This window comes from Rhea americana, unplaced genomic scaffold, assembly GCF_003343005.1.
Source record: "Rhea americana isolate MKP2758 unplaced genomic scaffold, rheAme1 scaffold_91, whole genome shotgun sequence".
NCBI classification, from domain to species: Eukaryota; Metazoa; Chordata; class Aves; order Rheiformes; family Rheidae; genus Rhea; species Rhea americana.
The window spans coordinates 3473666-3494710 of record NW_028187100.1 but is presented as its reverse complement, the minus strand read 5'-3'; the positions used below and the strand labels follow the sequence as shown (position 1 = coordinate 3494710).

General features: G+C 37.5%; 1 protein-coding gene across 5 annotated transcripts in view; it reads right to left on the bottom strand.

The window, feature by feature from the left end:
• The window catches only part of FBLN1 (fibulin 1), a 79570-nt gene that overhangs the window by 52209 nt on the left and 6316 nt on the right, over positions 1-21045 (bottom strand). For 4 of the 5 annotated variants that reach the window (XM_085324453.1, XM_085324454.1, XM_085324450.1 and 1 more), the window contains exons 2-3: positions 13204-13303; positions 4731-4866 (exon numbers count right to left, since the gene is read on the bottom strand). In XM_085324453.1, the coding sequence (XP_085180579.1) occupies positions 4731-4866; positions 13204-13303 (236 nt within the window). Of the gene's footprint in view, positions 1-4730; positions 4867-13203; positions 13304-17255; positions 17357-21045 lie in introns of those variants that run through there. The other variant, XM_085324452.1, reaches the window with a different exon arrangement.

Below are 21045 nucleotides of genomic sequence, written 5' to 3'. Positions count from 1 at the left end.
GCATGCTCCAAACCATTTGCTCAAGCCTGTGCATGATGAATCTAGACGTAACATCTTGATACTGATGATAATTTATGTTGATACATCACAGTTAAAATGGTCTAAACTAAGAGGAGATGAAARGTGTCAATGTTATCTTAAGTGATGTTTATGATAGTCGGCTTTTAGCATTGACCCTAAAAGATTCCGCACTGACAGTCCTAAAACGCTAAGACTTCCTGTTCAATTAAAAGGAAAAGATTGAGAAAACGGATAGTCCTGTGGTCAAACCACACATCCAGGATTCTGGAGACCTGCATGCTCCTCTGCATACCTCACCTGTCAATTTGGAAAGTCACTTCTTCTTTTCTCTCAGTTTGCCCACTGTCGAATGGGAATGATAATAACATAGCAGTGATAAGGCTAGTTTAATTTATGGTCACAGAACACTGGTATTCAGAGATACAAAGCATTATGTCATTATAACTACCACTATCAAAGTACAATTAATCTCAATATTTTTTTTCAGGGTTGTTAAGTCTATTCTGAAAGACGTCAACCTCTAAGGTCAGAGTGCTGTCTAGACTCCACATTAGTTTAGTTCTTGATGTGTTTGCACATCGTTTTCCAAGAGGTTGCCAGTTGCCTAGAGGCATGTTCTGATGATCATTCATCCATTTGCTAGAACCATCTCTGCCCTTAATGGATGGTACTACAGAACCACCAAGGGGTTATTACCCACTTTCACTGCTTCTAAGTCTTTGCTTCCTAAGTGATCCAGAAAATAAATATTTTTCCTTTACCTCTCCTTCCTCATTAGCAAAAGCCTATGCAGCTTTAAAGCCATCTTTGTATTAGAATAGAAGGCTCCTTATTCCACTTTTGGTCCTTCACTTTTCCCTTAAATTGTCATACACCTTGTCTTCTCATGGAAAGGATTAAACATATGAATGCAAACACATACTGCATTGTCATAAATTTGTTTCAAAATCAGACAGCAAATGCTGTACTGTCCTGGTAACTGGAGTTAACTGACTTGAGTGGAAAATAAGATGTTTACCAGAGTGAAAATGAAGCTTGTATACATGTTTCAGTCCAGCAGCAGTTACATGTCTAAAGATTTACTTTTAGTATCATCAGGAAGCATCCCAAATTGCTTTCGTCAGTAAGCTCTCTTAATTAGCTAAATTTTACCATAGCTCTTCATTATTTATGTCATCAGTTAAATTATAAAACTCGAAGGGTGAATCATGTATAAACAGTGTTTTTGTGGTACTGTCCACAAGAGGTCCCCCGTTTGCTGAAAACTAGACTAACCAGCAGATGTTATGAAAAACAGACTGAAAAAATATGTGAAAAAATTCCATAATTCAGTGGAATTTTTCACAACTTCTGAAGATCTGAACAAGGGCTAAAATATGTTCATCAGTCCAGAGTAATAATATTCTTGACAAAATATTCCTCATAAAATGGGAGAGGTAAGACCAGATCCTGATATTTGGAAAAAGACAGTACCTATGACAGATTTTTGAGAAGATATCCAAGTACTTTAAAGATGGTAAAATTTCTACAAGTTTCCTCCCATTTGCAGGTTTGCTGTGGTAGAAGCTTTCATACCTATTTCATTTAGAAATAGAGGTATCAGCAACAAATCTGGAATTTGATTACTGTCTTTTGAGAAAGATTTTCAAGATTGTAACGATTAAATGGGCATCCATTTAGCATTCTTTTTCTCAAAGCAAGAAAAGCTATGTTTCCAAACAACTAGGGGAATAGAATTGTGTCCATCATTATCTGTGCCCACAGCCTGTAAATGCAAAAGCTCAGATGACTATATTCAAAATATGGCCTTTTTATCTTATTTTCAATTGCATATTTTGGATTCAAAAGGAAGATTAGCTACCTTATTTACTACAAAAAGTACTGCAGTTAATCTTTCTAACTGAATTACTAAATTACTCTTGCTGCTTCCTTGAAGGGAACAAAGAAGATCCAAGAGATTTCACATACTACCTAGGCCAAACTAAAGTGGACCAGCAGAGATCCAAGTGCATGTGAGATGGGCTTGATGTGAATGTTAGAGTTTGTTTGCCACTGCAAGATATAGTTATCAGATATATTGTATGTCTCAAGGTCTTCAGATTCAAAATACGTTCAACAAAAGCAATGATAAATTATTCACTGATACCAGGTCATGAAACATTTATATACATCATGGATCAATGAGGCTATTTACAAAGATATCCCTACAGTTAACACTGTACAGTTATTGAGTGTATGACAGTGGGTAGCAGAATGTGGTTGACTGAGATTAAGTGTCACAGACTATGTTTATACTAATAAATTAAACAGGGACATAACATGGGCTCAAGCATTGTCCTGCACTCTTCTCTACTGTTTAAATATTAGCAAGCTCTAATGACAAATAGCATACTCTCAGACAATACTGAAGCACATTTGGGGGTTGGCACAGGCCGGAGAGTGTTCACAACAGATGTTATGCACAAGACCAATGTGTTTTTCATGGGGAAGGACTACATGACATGAGCTGTGCTGAGCCACTTATTCTCAGGGCCAGGGATCAAGGCCTAGTCTATTTTATTTAATAATACAGCTGCCACCATGAAAACCTGCCATGTTTAGAGAAATAAGGCTAATTTAAAAAACAACATMATTAATCCTTTCCCTCATGCTGACAAGTCCACATATGGAAACACCAATCAAGTGATGAGAAAGTGGGTTTCCTTAAACAGTGGTATTCTGTTCTACAATTGTCCCTTGGCATATGTTTAGAATAATGCTGTTATAAATGTTTCTCTGGTAGAAAGCACTTGAATCTGAAGAATACTTGCCATCAYAGTCCTCCCTCATCCATTCATAGCCCTTCGGAGTACTGACATAGAGGGCTAAATATTATTTCATTCTACATCTAGGTGGGAGTGGACAGCCTTCTTAATTGTACAGGCTGCACAGAAGAATCTCCATACAACAGAGTCAGGACACACGTGGCAGCAGCCCTGACGAGAGCCAACAGYGCCCAGGACACTGTCAAGAGGTGATGACAGATGACTTCTCAGTGACTCCCCCAGCCCTCTCCACAGTGGGACAAAATCATGCTGTATATGCAGCCTAATCTGTGACAACCAGCAATACCAGCTTTACCAACGCGGGTTATCTTCCCTCTTCCCATAGTGAGAATTTAGATTACTTCACAATCTACGCATCAGTGGGGTTCTACTGATAGAAACATGACCATGACCAGCATTTCAGATAGATATGCAATTGTGAGTTAGAAATTGTTACCCCTCTCTTAGATGATAGATTTTTTTTTAACTGAATGAACCAAAGCATTCAGTATTTTTGAGTGATGGGCAAATGCAGTGGAAGGAGAAAAATCATTCTCATTACATATTTCTGCCATTTTTGTAAAGATACACACACCTGCCTACAGTTTACAAAGTGACATGATTATTTTATCAAAAATAATCATTTTATCAAATGGCTTTATCAAAAATGGCTGTAAYTTTAAAAAGTGTTTTCAAATTGCTAAATCATCTCTGTAACTGTATTATGGCTACAGCATTTGATATACATGTCTAACTCTAATTTTAAACTTAGCTAAAATTTTTAAATGACTTGAATTCCTTTGTGCCCTTTTGGAGGTAGATTAGAAACTGAAAAAGAAAACAGCTAATCAAGGAAYAGAATTTGCTGGAAGAATCAAAACAGAAATTGAAAGATGAGTAAGAACACAGTGGCCCTCTTGCCTCATTAATTTTAAAACTGTTCATTAGCATGTGGATACATGCTTTGCTACCAAACACATGAAAGACAAGAAAGCTCAAGCATTCAACTTTTAGAGGATGCCTGAATTTTAATTGATCCTTCTTCATTTGTGGAAACTCTCAACAGTCCCATAAATATCTGAGTGTGTCAAAACACAAACGGAACACAAAGCACTGTGTGCAACTGCCCACAGCAGAACCCAGTTGTGACTCCCCTTACACTTCCAAATCTCAGTCTTCTCATCCTGTATGTTAACTTCCTTTCATTCAGGAGGGACCAGATAAGAGTTAGTCACCTAACTACCAGTGAAAACACTCTGTAGAGTGGTAAGAATATGCTCACATGGAAGAAAGGAAAGATACAGATGGTAATAAAARTGGAGGCAAAGCACAGGTTAACTAAAGATGCCTAGGATGGGCATTTTTATCCTAATATCAAATGCTGTCTTAGATAGCTTACAGAGGTCTCAATTCAACTGCAAATCAAGTAAGTCATRTTAATTAAGGACATGTGCACTAGTTGGAATTAAAAGTACACTGAGAGGATTAACGTAAGTTCYGTCTCTTTGGACCATGAATACTAAAACCACTCAGGTTGACCTTAGGCCACGAAGCTCTAACGAAAGCTAAAGCCTGAATTGAGATTCAACTTACATTATGTTAAGAACTCATGCATTTCATGCCTCCTTTCACAGAAAAGTAGTTTCCTTGTCAATTGCCTGTTCAAGACTTTCTGCTTTCTACCTTCTGTTTCTGCTAAAATGTAATGTGACAGACCATTTTAGTCAAAGAGGAACTGCTTCACTCAAAGAAGCACAATGTGGGTATCCTTAACAAAGACAGTGGAAGCACAGTTTATGCATATCAGATTGAGTAGGGTGACCTTTAGGGCTAAACCTTAGTATTACTCCAGACAGTCAATACTTCATTTCTTAGAGATAAACAGGAGTAACTTGGAAGTCTCACCTTAAAGTATTCAGCTTCACAGGTGGAATTTTCACTAATATGTGAGTCACACTCTCCACGCACGTTGGCAAATTCAATCCCATCTGAACAGTAGTGTTCCTCCAACTTGTTGTGGCAGCACTGTACCTGAGTCATGCTGACAAGAGAAAGCAAGCAATGGGAGAAGAATATTATATGTASATCAAGAACATAGAGTGCAGCAAGCACAATGAGTATTTGTACTAGTCTCAAAGAAAGAGGAGTGCATTTTAATTACAAAGTTAAAATATTCTTTAGGCAGAATGTYTAGGTAACACATTTAATACAATTAAATTGCTTGTCTGCCTTGCAGTCTGCCCCCATCAGATTTTGAACCATGTGGGTAATTTCAATTGCTTTTGTCACAGGGCTCTCTCTGAGATCCCGCAATCCTGCAGTCTGACTATCCCAACACATGCTGCCACTTGCTCAAAAAAACMAATATGGCACATTGAAAGTTTAGAGTGTCGCTCTATGGAGAACTGGAGTTACGGTAAGAAGCGAAGATATTGAAGAGTCACAGTGAGAAACTGAGTTTATTGCAGAGAAGAGGAGAGAGAGACAAGGAAAGAGAAGAAGGGTATTATGGCGCAGGTAGATGTAGAGAAGAGACAGGATTAAAATAAGTAGGGGACTCAATGCTAGTTCCACTGTTCGTAAGACAATTTTAATTTTATCTCAGTTTCAGTTAGTACACTGAAAACAGTATCTCCATTTCCTTCCTGTGGGGGAAAAAAAAGAGAAAGAAGGCTTGAAACTCCTCCAGTCCTGTCATCACTGTCACTTGTATGCCAAGCTCATTCAAGGAGATATCTCCTCTTTTTTCACTCTTTATTTACGTGCAACTGTATTTTGTTGAGTAGTGGTGTGGGCAGAGCTTCCAGTTTAAAGCTCTTCCACTCCTAGTTCCTGTAAAAGACTCGAGGGAACAGGGAAAAAAAAATAAAGAATAGGAAGAAATCAGATTACATATAGAAGGATATAAACAGATCCACATGTTTTCTGATAACCCTCTTTCACTGAGAATAAAGTTACATGAGTTGCTAAGGTGAAAGGAAACTATCCCACACCAAACCAAGCTGATAAACTATTTATAGTACAACAGGGACACCTAAAAGGCATGCTCTAATATGTTAGAGATGCATAAGAGAAGTACACAAAAACCCTATGAATGAATTTTTAAATCCATTTGCCAGGGAAACCTTATATCTCTTACAGGCTAACAAACATTAACACATTCTTTTCCCTGTTAACCGATTTCATCTTCTTTTTTTCAGCTCTGGTTCCTTGAACTGATGCATAAAATATTTTCAAGGGTTACCTAGAAATACATAAAATCATGTAAAGATATTCAGCAAACCAATACCCTTTAAATAAATGTTTAAAAATCCTTTTTCTACACTATTGGAAATTCTGGATATCTAGAGATGAAGGATTAGTTGCACCTGCGGGCTTCTATTATTATCATCTTTCTATTATTATCATCTGAGAGAAGTAGATTCCAGTGAATTACCCTTGGAGGAGCCTCCCTGTTTCTTATAACTTTATAGCGAGCTTTCAACTCGCAGGCAGCATGAATGTCCTGGAACCAGGTCATTCAGTCCAGCCCACTAAAAGTAAGGGACATGTAGGTACTTCACTCAAATTCTGCATCTATATACTGGTAACACAAGGATGTCAGGTTACATTCCTGAAGATTCCTGATTCTTGTTTATTGGATTTTGTAATGGTGTGACTGCAATTCTCACTTGGATAAAAACACCTACAAGATTTCAATGTATAGGAACGAAACCCAGGAAAAGTTAATGAACAATCATTCATAAAGAGACTCTAAAGTCATAGCTAGAAGTTAAGCCCAGGACAGTAACTTTATTTGGCAGAATATTTCAAGTTTTGATATTTGATATAGTTTCAGTTTAAAAAAGAAAGAAAAAAAATATATATATATATATATTGCTGAAATTCCTTTTGAAGCAGAATTTTCTTTCCCTGCCCAGCTCTGGGGTGGTCTGCCTGTCAGAGTAAAAAAGTTGAACTTCAAGCCCAAGTGTGTAGGAGCCTAGACTTTCCAGCTTCTTTAGCTCCTCAAGTCTTGTTGAGTAGCTAGACATGTTAGCCACAAGCAAGTAAACAATAAAAAAATCCCGAAACAGCAGTTTTTCAGTAATCTGTTTGATTTCCCACATGTTTTTTTTTTTCAAATAAGTCATCTCCTTGAAATCCCTGATAAACTGGCAATTCCAACCAAAACAAACAAAAAAAAAAGTTTCCTAAAATGTTCCCCACCAGCTRTATTCACAAATCATGTGAGCTGCCCTAACTGTAACCAGGAATTAAACATCAGTTGAATGGAAATACTGGATTAAAATATCATTGGTTCACTCTCAGAACAACAACAACAATAAAATCACACTTCATTGCCTAAATTCTGCAGTGAGGTTGGGTTAGTAGCAAATATTCCTTGAGACTGTAAACACCTATGGTGGCTATAACAGTGACAGAAATCCTTGGAAGATGGCAGAGAAAAATGCTAGGAACTGGTCTTCCAGCTGCAACTTGGTCTGACAACTTCCCCTTTGCGTATCAGCTCACATGTTGATGTTCTCTACAGCRTATCATAAGCTCTTTAGACTCTCAGACTTCTGAGATGAAGATTACCTCTCCCTGTCTTTGGTAAATTGTATTAACATCCCTAGTTTGCACACTAATATAATACATACTTTCTACTTCACAGCAGAGTAAAGGAGCCATCTCTAATGACTAACAGGACACCTAGATTTGTCTTTTTGTGTCTGTGTAAAATCTTTCAACTCTTCCCATGTAGTACTCCTACTAGCTTCAGGTCCATGACTTCTTACAATATTGGTGTCTATAAAAAGAGAAATTAGAGAAGAACTTTCCTGTTATTCTTTTAATTACTCCTAATAATTAAAAAGCCAACAGTCACTTCTTTATGTACGATACTCTGATTTTCAGATGAGACAGTGCAACATAGCTTTGTTGAACTAAATACCTGTTTACAATATAGCTGAAACCTTCCTAGGATGAAAAATAATAAACATGGAAACTCTGAGAACATATGGTTACACGACTGGCATTTATTCAGGATATTTCAAGGTAAAATCATTCATTTTCTGGTCTCTCTGAAAGGTGAGTTTTATTCATGGCTCACTAATGAAAAGAAACCATTCAGACCTTTAAAAAATACATATTCTTTATTGCAGATGCTGATCTAAATTCAAAGTTATTTCATAACTAAACAATTTGATTACAAGTCAAATGAGCATATTTTTTTCATATTCTCACTCACAGGCAACTTTTTGCTGAAAATAGAAAACTTTCAACAAATATAGTTCTGGATTATTTATAAAAAGGATCGTATTTGCATCTATCAATGTTATAAATGCATGCTAATAATAAAAAGAAACATTCACTATAACCTTTCCCCTCCAGTAACTTTCTTTTGCATTTGACAGAGCCTTTTGCTGGTGCACTGCTGATGCAGTTGTCCCCACTGTCTGTAACTTAGCATGGGTTGTCTGACAGTTTTGATTATCTGAGCACTCAAGTCAAATATCTGAATGTGCTGATTATTAGTGTAAGACATATACATGTAAATACTGTACTTTAGGGACTGGATATGAACATAATTCTGTTAATGCTTGGACAAGCATACAATCTTCAACCCGTAAAAGCATAGCTGTCTGAAAAAATCTAAATCTGAAAAGGTGAAACCTTACRAATTTTACTCCAATTAGATTAATATAAGAACCAGCTTTGAAGGTTTACTTTCTGTTACAATTTAATGAATCTTCCTGATTTTCATGGAGTAACTTTCCACTGAAAATCTGTATGTCCACCTACCTCCACAATCCTTTAATATTATCCTCCCCAGAGGGTGCACTCCTAGACCATTATGGATTTCCTAATCACTTGTTATTTCAATTTCTTTCCAAAAAAGTATTAAAATTTAACTTTGGTCTTAAAACATTTTCTTTGTTTGCTGCCAGCCTAATTTAGATAATAAAAACCCTTCATTATCCTCTGCCTCATTCCTTATACTTGTTAGCTTGTCTTGAAATTGCTCCAGTGTTATTCATGTGGATAATGGAAGGCCTTCTCTTTGACAGAAAATACTAAAACTAAAAAGGAAATGATTCCACTCCCAAATTATTTTGCAAAGACAAGCTGCATCTTCCATCCTTACTCCTCTCAGTTCAAAGTTTAACATGTAACACAGTTGAATGTAGGAAAATTAAGAGCAAGATCTGGTATTATGAATGACACATATGATGAATTAAAATAATGTTAAGTGCCTCAACAATGAAAATATGCATTTTTGATCACATACTCTATATTGACAAAGGACTCAAGTAAAAATTATTGATTTAATAAAGCTCAAAATTAATCAGCTGCAATTGAAAATTTACTTAATAAATGTATTCTTGCAGGAAAAAGGTAAAATTATATTGAATTATGTATTACATAGAGAAAAAATACTGATAATATTGTGGCAGATAAAGGACTTATTCTGACATTATTCACAAAGTGAAATAAGTAAGTTATCCCAAATGAGTGGCAATAAAACCCTGACAATGTAGCCCACTGTTCTTTTATCCTTTTATGACTGCTAAGCCAAAATCTTAATGACTGTAAGACATGCTAAGCAGGCTGCAGAGAAAAGATAATGATTGATAAAGACAACTTCTCCCAAAATAACTTTAAACAGCTTTTTCAGACATAAAGCTGTCATAACTTTGATGTCCAGAATCTCAGGCTCTTCCAGGCCTACAATAACATAAATCAATAAATATCTATCAACAGTTAAGCATCTGGCACTTAACATTCTGAACACTCTTTTATTATTTCCTGTTGCAGTCTGAGTCTGTATCCAAGAACTGCCTCTTGTCTCTTCCTGGCGACAAGGACTGTCTTTTCCTTCTGTGTTTGTACAGCACCTTGCTGAATGTTCTGTAGCTCCTTCTTTTATGCACTCTTGCAACACTACTAATCAATAATACCCTTCCCAGTGTAACTCCAAAAAAATTTTGGACAGTGCTGAAGGCATGCAAGTCTCATACAGAGATACGCTATTTCTGGCCCAGGAATTAAGTTCACTTGCTAAAAGCTCTGGGCAGGGGAAGTTATATATTTTGAAAAGAAGAAGATTGATTGGGCAGGTTAAGTTCCAAAAACAAATGGCAGCTGTTTCCAGCTGCTGTGAACTTGACCATACCAAAAGGAAATAGATGAATGGACAAAAAGTTGGTGTTATGACAGTGAAAGACACAAAGATACCGTTCAGTAAAACCCTACACTCATATTTACTGGTCATGAAGGCACAAAGAAAGATACTGTCATTTTCAGAGTGATGATGTCATGACACACACTCATTTCTAGGAAAAGCAACCATGATATGACATTGCACACATGGCTGGACATTGATGCGGGAGCCTTGTTTCAACTTAAATGTAACTGAATAACAGTTGCCAGACAGACCTTATGAATTCCCGGGAACTTCAGACTGGGGCCCGGCTCAGCTGCAGTATAGAATAAGAAAGCGAGTACACTGGCAGTCAGAACTGCACCATGTTGAGTGAGCGATGCTCACAGAGACAGCAAAAGAGAAAATACATATGGYAAGTCCTTCAAGAATGGTAAGAGACTTTTGAGGATGGGTCACGAAGTGATGTTGAAATCCATAACCTTCCTTTCTAGGAAGCAAAGTAGGTATTAGAGTGACCGTGTTTGTGTGGAACCTCTCCTTGATTGCTATAAACTGTGCTTTAAATGATTGAAAAAAGTTAGGTGGGTACTTCTGACTCAATACGGCAGCTTACTCCTTATCCACAGAAAAGAAAGGGTGATTAGAAAGGCAAAGAAACTCTAAAAGTGGTTGTGCTTAGAGGGAGTGACTGAATCTGAAATGTTGTTATGTTATTACTATTCTAAGCAGAGGATTCAAAAACCAGCAGGCCAATTCTTGCAAAGCATGTTGGGAAAAGTATTGCTTACATCCAACCTTTTTTATATTGCACTGGCTTTGCAATCTAACTGTGTAAAATCATTTTTACTTCAGCAACTTCATCAAATCTGCTCACTTCCCATGGTATTTTCCCTTATGTTCAACTGCCAACCCTGCAAATCCATACTGAAATACACAGGCAAAAAAAGCTCCCTTTGGCACGAAGTAATACAGGATTAAACTCCCAGTTGGTCACATTTTTTAAAAGCATCCAAAGTCAGATGATTTACAGTTTGTCCAACACCATCCTGCACTAGCTACTCAAAAGATCCCAACTGTGGCTTAAGGAACTAAATAAAAGCCAGATTTTGTTCTGCCCTCTCCTCGCACCTCCCTCCCCACAGCTCCCATTACATGTAGGTATCTAAATAGGAAGCAAGCTCTGTTGAAAATCTGTAACCAATAAAGCATCCTGAGCCATTAGAAAAATTCCTTTCTAAATATTTTCCCCTATTTACACCTCAGAAAATGTAATGAATTGGAGTTTGGTTTTGTTCACATCTCTGTGCAATAGGAAAACTTTTACAAAATCAATGTAGAATCAATCTAGTGTACTAGAAAAGGGAAGCATTCTCCCTCACTGTATATTTTGACTCAAGTTACATGGGCAACTAGGAGGAGAATTTGACACGTATTTTGTTTCTGAAATGGCATGAGAAAGTGATTCTGACATAGCTTTCATAGAAATGCCAGTTTGTGATCACAACTGGAATAAAATAACATTGCCATTAAAGAAAGCAGTCAAAGGTGCCACTTTACTTAGTAATTTTTTAGAGAGCAGCCATGCTTCAAGTGGAGTTATCTTTATTTAGGCTACAATCATGAGTGGATGCATCTGAACTGAATCTATCCTCTCCTATATTTGTTAGCAAAGTGTTCACCCATCTTACTGCCCAGTCCAACATACTGAATATGTCAATTTACCCATTATTAATTTGCCCATACATCATTATAGTTTAATTCATTAGGCTATAATTTGCTGCCTATTCATACTTCCTAGGATCTTTTTGTCTATGCATAAAAGCTAAATGAAATATTAGTAACTTTTTTGTTTGTTTGTTTTCCTATGAAGGCCTAAAGGCTCTCTAAAATTGCAACCTTTGAAGCAATGAATTACATTTACAGCAGCATCTCAACTCACATTAATCAAACAGTTGTTAAATTATAAAGATCCTTGCTCTCAGATTGTTCAATAAACTTGGTTTGCTGTTTTTCCCGTCTTTGTTTTGTCTATAACTCTTCTGACTCTTCAAGTATTTCCTTAATTGGGATTTAAGTCCTATCTGTCAATTCTTCTGCCTAACAGACGACTTTCAATGCCAATAAAAATGCAAAAGTCAGAAAACATGGACAGACTTGACTGCAAGGCACATTCTTTCCATAACAAAGAGCCCTCCAACACTTTTATGATTACCAAGCTTAAATCACTTTGCAATTCATTTGAAAAGATACAGGAGCACAAGGTAATGTGTTCTAAATGGAGAAATAATCCTCAGTGCAGCTGCCTTTCAAACTACCAGCTACAAATAATTACCTCCACAAATTAAATGTAACAAGCGTATTTAACAGCAAAAATAATGCAAAGTATCATTAACAAAAGAATATGTATGTATCCAGTAATCTAAGAGATTCAGTATAACCAAAATATTACCATACCATAACTTTAAGATTTAACTCCATTAGATCATTTCCTAGATTGCATAATATAAATTAGTATCCTATTAATATTGGTAGAATTAAGAAATCTATTTATTAACTAAAGGTTATTTTTGTCTACAGCCCAATGCATTTGACACAAGTTAGATATTCTAGGTAACTAGGGATCTCCTTGTCTTAAGGATTAAGTTCGCTCAGCGAGGAATATAAGAACTTCAGGACAATTAACTGCTTAGCTCCCCACAGGAGAAACAGTATTAAAAGGCTGTCATGCATACATACACATATATCTATGCAATCTGTTGATTATGTATATACAGTATCTGCTTTGGTTCTTGACAGACTTCTTCACAGGTCTTTGCATCACTGCTGAACTATATTTGCAGTCAGTGTAAATCAACGAATCTTTTCTGAAACTAGTAGAGCCATGCTGAAATACATTGACTGCAGACACAGTCTAAGCCCTGAGAGTAGTGTACAGTGGAAGAACCCCTGTTTTGAAAAACATGCTGTGGCTAATGGACACAATATATACTGAACAAGTTAGAGATGGGTGATTCTGCACAAGACCAACAGCAGAAATTTAAAGGACTTAATGGAAGAAAAGTAGGTGCTTAAGGAATTTAGGTTTCTCCAAAGCTAGACATGAATTTGGAAAACTTAGATTCAAGAGCTAGGTGCCTCATTTTATTACCAGCTTTCATACCTGCCATTCTCCATGATTTTATATAAAAATATAAACTATAGTATAATATATAACTCATAATTACATACCTGCATTCTCTGGATTTGGAAGCTAATGGTAGAGAAGCACATCTTCTGTTTTTATTTGCCCACTCAACACCCTCATTGCAGCATTCTTCCATCGACAGGTCTGCAGAAAGAAAGAATGAAAAAAACAACAATACATCTAATATGACCTTAGTAACTGGTATGGCGTCTGCCAGTTAAAAAGAATTGAGGGACAATTCATTTTTCCCACTCCTGTATAGGGACAGAATTGCACACCCTTCCAAAAGGCAGCCATGGCCAAGTAAGGCATCCATAAGCACCTTATAATCAGCCCCAGTACTGCATCTGTTTCTTCTTCAGTGCAGCAAACTGCAGCTTCCCTCATCCTTCCATATAAAGATGCAGATAAGGGACTACTACTCCAGCATGAAACAGCTCAGATAGAGTACTGCATAATAAAAGGATCTGTCAGATTGTACTCGTTTGTTATCAAAGGTGGTAGTAGCAATAAGTAACCTTTTTAAATCCTGGATAATATAGGATAAGTCAAATAACTATCTGATATGAAAGACATATTAAAACAGATAAGCTGGATAATAACTTCAGGAAAAAAAGTTCTGTAAATTAACTTGTAATTAGAGTCAAGTTAATTTACAGAACTTTTTTCCTGGTGTTATTCTCCAGCTAATTTGTCTTAATCTAAAGTATGTCTACAAATGCGAAAGTGTTGTATGGAGAAACAGAAACAAAAGAATGTATTTTTATTACTTGACATATTAAAGAACAGTTAATGTAGATGACAATTGATTTCAATCCTCAGAGTCAGAGGTAAGCCATATTGAAGATAATTATTTGTGCAGTATACGAGTTTTGCAAAAGCCTAATTCAAGAAAAGTAAACACTGTTAATGAACTGACAAGCACTACATGTCTGCTTCATATTCCAAGTGCAAAAGTTCACCGCACAGCAGGTATATTAAAACTTGGAATAAAACAAGAGTCACATTTTCCTATTAATTATCTTACAGTCCAGACATAAGACAGCTCCTTGTATAACAGATATAGAGTCTGTATAAAGAAAGCTGCTTATCTTGATGGGCAGCTTCCTAACGTTTTCTCTGCTTCATATGCTTTCTGATCATTGATTACTCTAATGAAAAATAGTTAAGACCTTTTCATCGGTAGGTCTCAAAACACTGCACAGCTGAAGGCAAATCTCATTTACTTCTTATTGACGGAGAAGCTAAGTATAGATGGATGAAATAACTTGCCCAAAATTGCACGGGAAGCTCTTGACAAACCAGGCAATATACATTGGGTCATTTCCAAGCCAGCTCTTGACACCGGATCTTACAATACCTCTCAGGATAGTCTCTTTAATAATTCTGCACCAAGCACACCTACAAGGTGCAAAATTCAATAAGTAGTAGCATTATATTCAAGACTATCGATCTTCATAAATCACTTCCTGCAGAGTCTGGTAAGGATAAATGTCTACCTCCTCCAGATCTCCCTATACTAGTTAGAAAGTTATCATTCCCCAGCTGCTCCTGCTGTCTGGAGGTTACAGCTTCTTTCCATCTGTACACGCATTTACACCCATCTGTACAGGCATGTGCATGCACCTGTTGTAGTCAAAGTAAGTGGAATTATTATTTAACTTGTTTATGATCACAGTCATTCTGTCTGAAACAGATTAGGAGTTCATACAAATACCTCACCTGGCAGATCTTCAAATGCAGGAATGTGAAAAGCAGCTAAAAGCAAGTACAGAAGTTAACCTTTCCCACTAACTCAGTAGCTTTCAGAGAAAATATCCACATACAATCTACGTTCCTGACTGGTGATTCCAGCCTACCAATTCAAAGCACAAAGTTTAAAAAAAAAAAGAAGAAGAAGAAGAAGAAGAAAAAGACACAAAGAGAAAGAAATTTTAAGATGAATGAGTCAACACATTCCCTTAAGGTAGTTATTCATGCCACTGTGCAAAGCTCTGGAATAATGAGTACAGTTCTGTCTATCCCCCTCTAAGAAAGATCAAATCAAAATGTGAAAAGTGTAAAAAAAGGCCAGGAAGATGCTCAGTGGAATCAAAGGACTATTACGTAAGAAGAAGCTGTAAGAAACACAGCATTTTCAGTCTAGATAAGTAAAGCATGTGAAAGGATGTGATTCATGTCAACAAATATTTCAGCAGTTAACAACAATCAGAATTATGGGAGCAAGTAAATCAGGGGTTTTTAAATAAGAAACTCATTAAATTTATAAAGGGAATTACATCAAATGTTAGTCTGTAACAGAGCTCTGTACTCTGACAGAGGCCATCCTTCTAGCCTTACTCACTTACATACCCAAAATAATGGGCAAAATTCTGTTCTCTGAGGTCAAGGCAGCTATTTTTCTTGAATTCCTCAGTGTGTCCCGAATTCATGCCAGTGTCTGAAAGCTAATTGTAGTTTATAATGCTACAGAGAGAATCAGTCTTGTAAATATCTGCCTGTGGTGAAAGCCATGAATTTGATCTGTAGTGTCTGATGGCTTCTTTGGGAATAGAGAGACTGTCTGATGCTCTCTGCCTGCCAATGTACTGCTAACAAACATTTGATGCATCAAATTTTGTACAATGTGTTACAAATAACCATGTTTTTAGTGCTGTTGTCTGCCATTAATTATCCTCTTGCTGAAAAATGATTCATATTTAATTCAAGTGCAGAGCTGGCCATAAGGTTTTGCAGGGCTTTTTACAAAAGGGTCTTTAGCCAAGTTCCTCCCCAGAAGGACAATCCCTGGCTCTAGACACTGATCCTTCCCTCCCAGCTCTGGCAACACACCTCTACTCCAACCAAATAACTCAAGAATTCAAAGCAGGCCAAGCAAAGCAACCTAGTCTGTAGGAGTGTATCCAGACAAAGAAGGATTTGGGAGAGCTTGCTGAGGGAGAACTGCAATCCAGACTCATTTTTTTCATGACATCACAAATCATATCCTCCAAAGAGCTCACCAGAGACCTCTGGAGAATAGGGGGAAGTGAAAAACAAGCAGTAAAATAAAGGGCTCCACCCTCAAGGCTGCTCTCCTAAAGCATAACAAGAAAAGAGTGAAAAACATTTTCTCTAGTTTTGCTTTGCAGTTGGGCCATTCATGGGCACATGTCTACTCTTTCAAAATCCCAGAAGCTGCTCATCTCACACTTCTGGGGTCAAATTCTGATCACACCGCAATCAATTTTGACTTTTTTGGCATCAAGAGTTCTTAGTGAGCATTTAGGAACAGGACAGACTTAGTGTCTCACAACTGTATTTTTCCAGTGTTGTGGACTCCACCATACATGTGCATATACATGTGGCTCCCTGTTGGAAGTCTCTGGGCAAGCAAATTATATCAGGGCCACTTGTGCCTCCTTGTGCTCTCCCSAGGGGACCAGCAGTATGGGATGGCCATACTTTGTCCTCAGTTCTCCTAACTAAAGCTTTGTAATGCCCAGCATCTGAAAGGCAGGGGTAGTGAAAAGCAGATGACAAAAACTGTTCTGATTATACCATCTCAAAAAATATACATCTCACTTCATTGCACAGGAAGTGATGACTTCTTTTTCTCAGAATGTGACCACGTGCCTTTTACTGCAGATGACTGGCTCACAGCACTCCTTAGCCCTGGCATGCCAGAAAAGATCAAATAGTAATTACAGCATTGCTCTTCTGAACCTGGTGCCCCTTGAACTGCTACATTAAGTGCATAACGTTGCAGGCAAGTCAGCCAGAGAAATCCCAGGAATCTGAGAGACAAGACATTTCTGGGAAAGACCAATGATATTGTCTGTGTTCAGCTAAAATGTGCTCTTCTTATTTGGAGGAAGAAACATAGATATACAGTGTGGTCTACTTTGTAAATTTGTGAAGAAATCATTCAGCTTTTTGATATCATGAGACAGAAAAAGATGAAGATGATGGTAATGTGCCTATTTTATTTTCACTCAGATATAGCAGTTTTCCAAGCTAACTGACTGGTGCAGGAGAAAATCCAAGACTATCTTGAATAAAATGAAATGCAGCACCATCTTGTCCCTATACAATAGTATGTGTAGCATACACATACTTTTTTTAAAGGTACTTGAGTCTTGAAAACTCTGCATGTCAGTATGATCATAGCTGGGAAGCCTGTCCTGATGTAAAGATGGTATCTGCAGTATAGTGAGAGAGATTTCAGGAGTCTTAGGAAGAGGAGAGTAGAAGCACAGCTGGAACTCACATCTCTAGTCTTATGAAAGCTGTCATGAAGACAAAAGATAGCATTATATATTCACTATTAGATATACACTATTATATAACAAGCAATTAAAGGTCATACAAATTAAATTTTTGTGCACATAATGCATTCATGCACTAACTATGAACTATGCTTACATAGGCAAAATGCATAGAAGCATATGGTTGTTTTTAAAAAGGTAGTTTGCTAATCTTAACAGGACTCTCATACTGTGTGGGAGTTCAAAGCTAGAAATGTGGTTAAAATCTGTATAACCTTAGACTTGCATGATGTAATAATTGCTTATTCAGCTGCTACAGTGAATATTTTCTGCAAAAGAAAGATAAGAGTAAGAATGTTACCCAAAAGCACCATTCCTGGAATGAGAAACCCTGAATTGTTTCTGGAAACTGTATAAAAGATAAGTAAAAAAGATTGGATGATTTTCATGATACTAATATCCTATCTAGATCAAAAAGAGCAGATTTTTTAAGCAGTAGCCTACAATAGCATCCATTTGGTAGAGTTGATGGTGATGAAAAAGCCTATGTACAGTCCAGCATTAGATAGCTGTTCGTTGCTCAGTGCTGATCTATCTACTAAACAGTTAGTTTATAAAACTATCATCACTGATGATAATATCAAAGCCAAAGCTACACCTGCACGTAGGTGGACTTATCAAGCTGGTGCTTTCAGTTCTTTAACACAACAAGCAATGTGGTCACCACATTCAGCTACTCTGCAGCCCATGTGACAGCTATGGTTGGGTATGGCTTTGGAAGTGAGTCTAGGTCAAGCAGTCACTCCTCCCTACCAAGATCTTTTCAATCTTTGAAGCACATGAATTGATTAAGCTTGTAAAATGTAGTGCAGGTTTGCCCTTCACTCCATCTATTCTCCCCGAGGCTCAGCACTATGGAATGTGCAAACAGAACGTAATTATCACTTCTCAGCATAGGCAGACACAGGCAGCAGATGGACTCGGTGAAAGTTCAACACTAGTCCAACATATTTCAGAAACAATATGTCATCCATTATTTTTGGAACTTATGCTCGTATCAGACATGCATTGATTTAGGCTTCCAACTGAAAAAATATATATATTCATCTTTCCCTGCATATTTTTCTGAGGAAACCTTTCCTGTCCTGTCAGGAATACTCTCTACCAGTAGTGCTCATCAATCTAGCTGTCTAAACTCAAAATTTGGTCCTAGAAATGATAGACTAGCCATCTGTGTTAATCATTCTTTTTGTGTTCCAACCTTCCTTTATATCTGTACTCTAATGAAAAAAATGCAGAGCAATTACAGGCATTAGGCAAGTTCCAGAGCATTTCTGCAAGGGGATCTAAATTTTACCCACATACTCTTTTAGCCAAGGCTGCACTATGCTTTTAGGTTTGGAGAAGACAAACTGTTTGGCCTAATCTAGCACTGCCAACACTAGCTGCCCTAGAAACAGTGTCACATGGTTAACAAATCAGCTGCCTTTGTAGGAGGGATGACAGTCAAGTGCTGGCAGCAGGGATTTGTAGTCACCTTGACTTTTGTCCTTACCAAAAAAAAAAAAAAAAAAAAAAAAAAAAAAAGTAGAAATACTGTTTCTGGGTGATGCAGACTCCCTCTGGCTAGCCACATAAGACATCAGATAAAGACAGCCATAGGTCTGAACAAGAGGGGAGTCAACCGGCTTCAAAGATCCAACTGGTAATAGACTGACATGGTAACTATAGCCTTGCTGCATCTTGATCTTTTCTGTAAGCCTAGAGATTAATCACAAAGAGTAGAGGAAAGGGTAGAGGAGACCTGAAACTAGGAAAGAGAAAGGCATACAGCAGAAAATTTGGGCTCATGAGTGCCTGAAACACATACTTTGAATTGAGAGTAATGGAATGATGCAGGAAAGCATTACGATTCTTGATCTGCCATGGTGTATGTTTTTGCTGTATCTCTTCAGACTGAAGTTGGAATGAAGATGCACCTCCTCCCTTTCCTATGTGGGGACGGGAACAAAGGGAGTAGAAGCCTCTCCTTTCCTTCTCRCAGAAAATTGCCTCTACAGCTCTGTGATGGAACTAGGAGGCCCTCCCACTACTGAAAGACTTTGCCCACTCATGTGGGTAAAGAAGGGGGTGAACTGGGCATTAGGAGAAGAAACAGGAAAAGAATTGCATTTGGCACAGCAATGCCAAGCGAAATAAAGCACAGCAGCATCAATATTAAGTACCCTGTAGAGAGGTTCTTGTTTAGCCTGACTGTACACCAAATATGCCAATATACTGAGGTAGTGACATGCACTATTAGTCATTTTCTGACAGTGTTATTCTTAGTCCTTTTGTTAAACCGTGCTTACAGGTTTGCTTGAATGGTGTATCATTCATAACAAACGCGTGAAACTTGTCACCAAAATTCTTTCCTTGTAACCCCCACAGGAGCACAAGCCAGAAGGCAGGCTCCAATGCATCTGTTGCAGCCTGCAAGGCTGCATTCATCACTAGCTGTCCCCCTCCAGGACTCCTTTAGACTACTCTTTACTCTCAAAGAGCACCTATATCTACAGGGCTTCTTTCTTCCAGTGGAGGTCGTATTTGATCATTACTGACTGGCAGAAAACACTCACAGTTCAAGTTCCCCTAAAAAATTAGGTTATTCTCCCTAAACAAGTTTAAAAGGTTTTGATCTTTACCTTCAGATGAATTCTCAGCCGAGTTTATTTATTTCAGGATGTGGAGACCACTGAGGACACACAGTYAGTGCACTAAATAAAGCAGCAGCACCCTAAGGGAAATGCCAGCCATGTCAACATATTTGTGGCTGGTTTAATAACAGACAGCATTTTCTGGAAATTTTCTTAGGTTTAAAGAACACACATTTATGGGGAAGGTGGCTCTGATAGCCCCAACTGTGGCCATCACACGATTAGGGGGATTTTTCAAATACAGCCAAATCTCAATTTATGAGGTGTCCGAAGGCTACAAAAGAAGCCCTTGAAATTGTCGACTGTTGTAGCTGGTGATGAGGTAGCTGCTGTGTTTGGCGATAAGGATAGGCTTAAGGGAGGCAATGCTATGTTGCAATATGCCTTATTTCCTGTGGCAGGGGAAAAGTGCTTAATTGTGGGGGGTTTTATTTTATCTGATGTCTAATAAAGAAAACTTACATAAAAGAAGGCAACTGGATACTTAAAAAATAGAAAAGACTCCACTTACTGTACAAAGACCATGAGGCATCCTATATGCATGTCAAAATACCATGCAACCAGCAATGTAATAGACTCAGGAGATCATCTTTTCCAATTCACTACTCCCAGGCAGAACCGATAACTTTCGATCAGTTCTAGACAGATTTTTCTTCAGTTGTTCATAAAGATATCAAGAGAGGCTGATTCTACAACCTCATGAGACAATGTGATCCAGTGCTTCAAAATCATTATTGACAGATAATTTTTAGAAGYATATTACACCCATTCCAAAAGCCCACTTTAAGCCCTTCTTTTGTTCGTATTTCCCTATTTCCTATATAAAGGCTCTTTCACATTTCAACAGCCTTTATGAATGTAAAAACTGCTACTTCATGCAGATGTCTTTTCTGTAAACAAATTAACCCGAACTTGTCAATTTTTTCCTTTTTTTTTTTTTTTT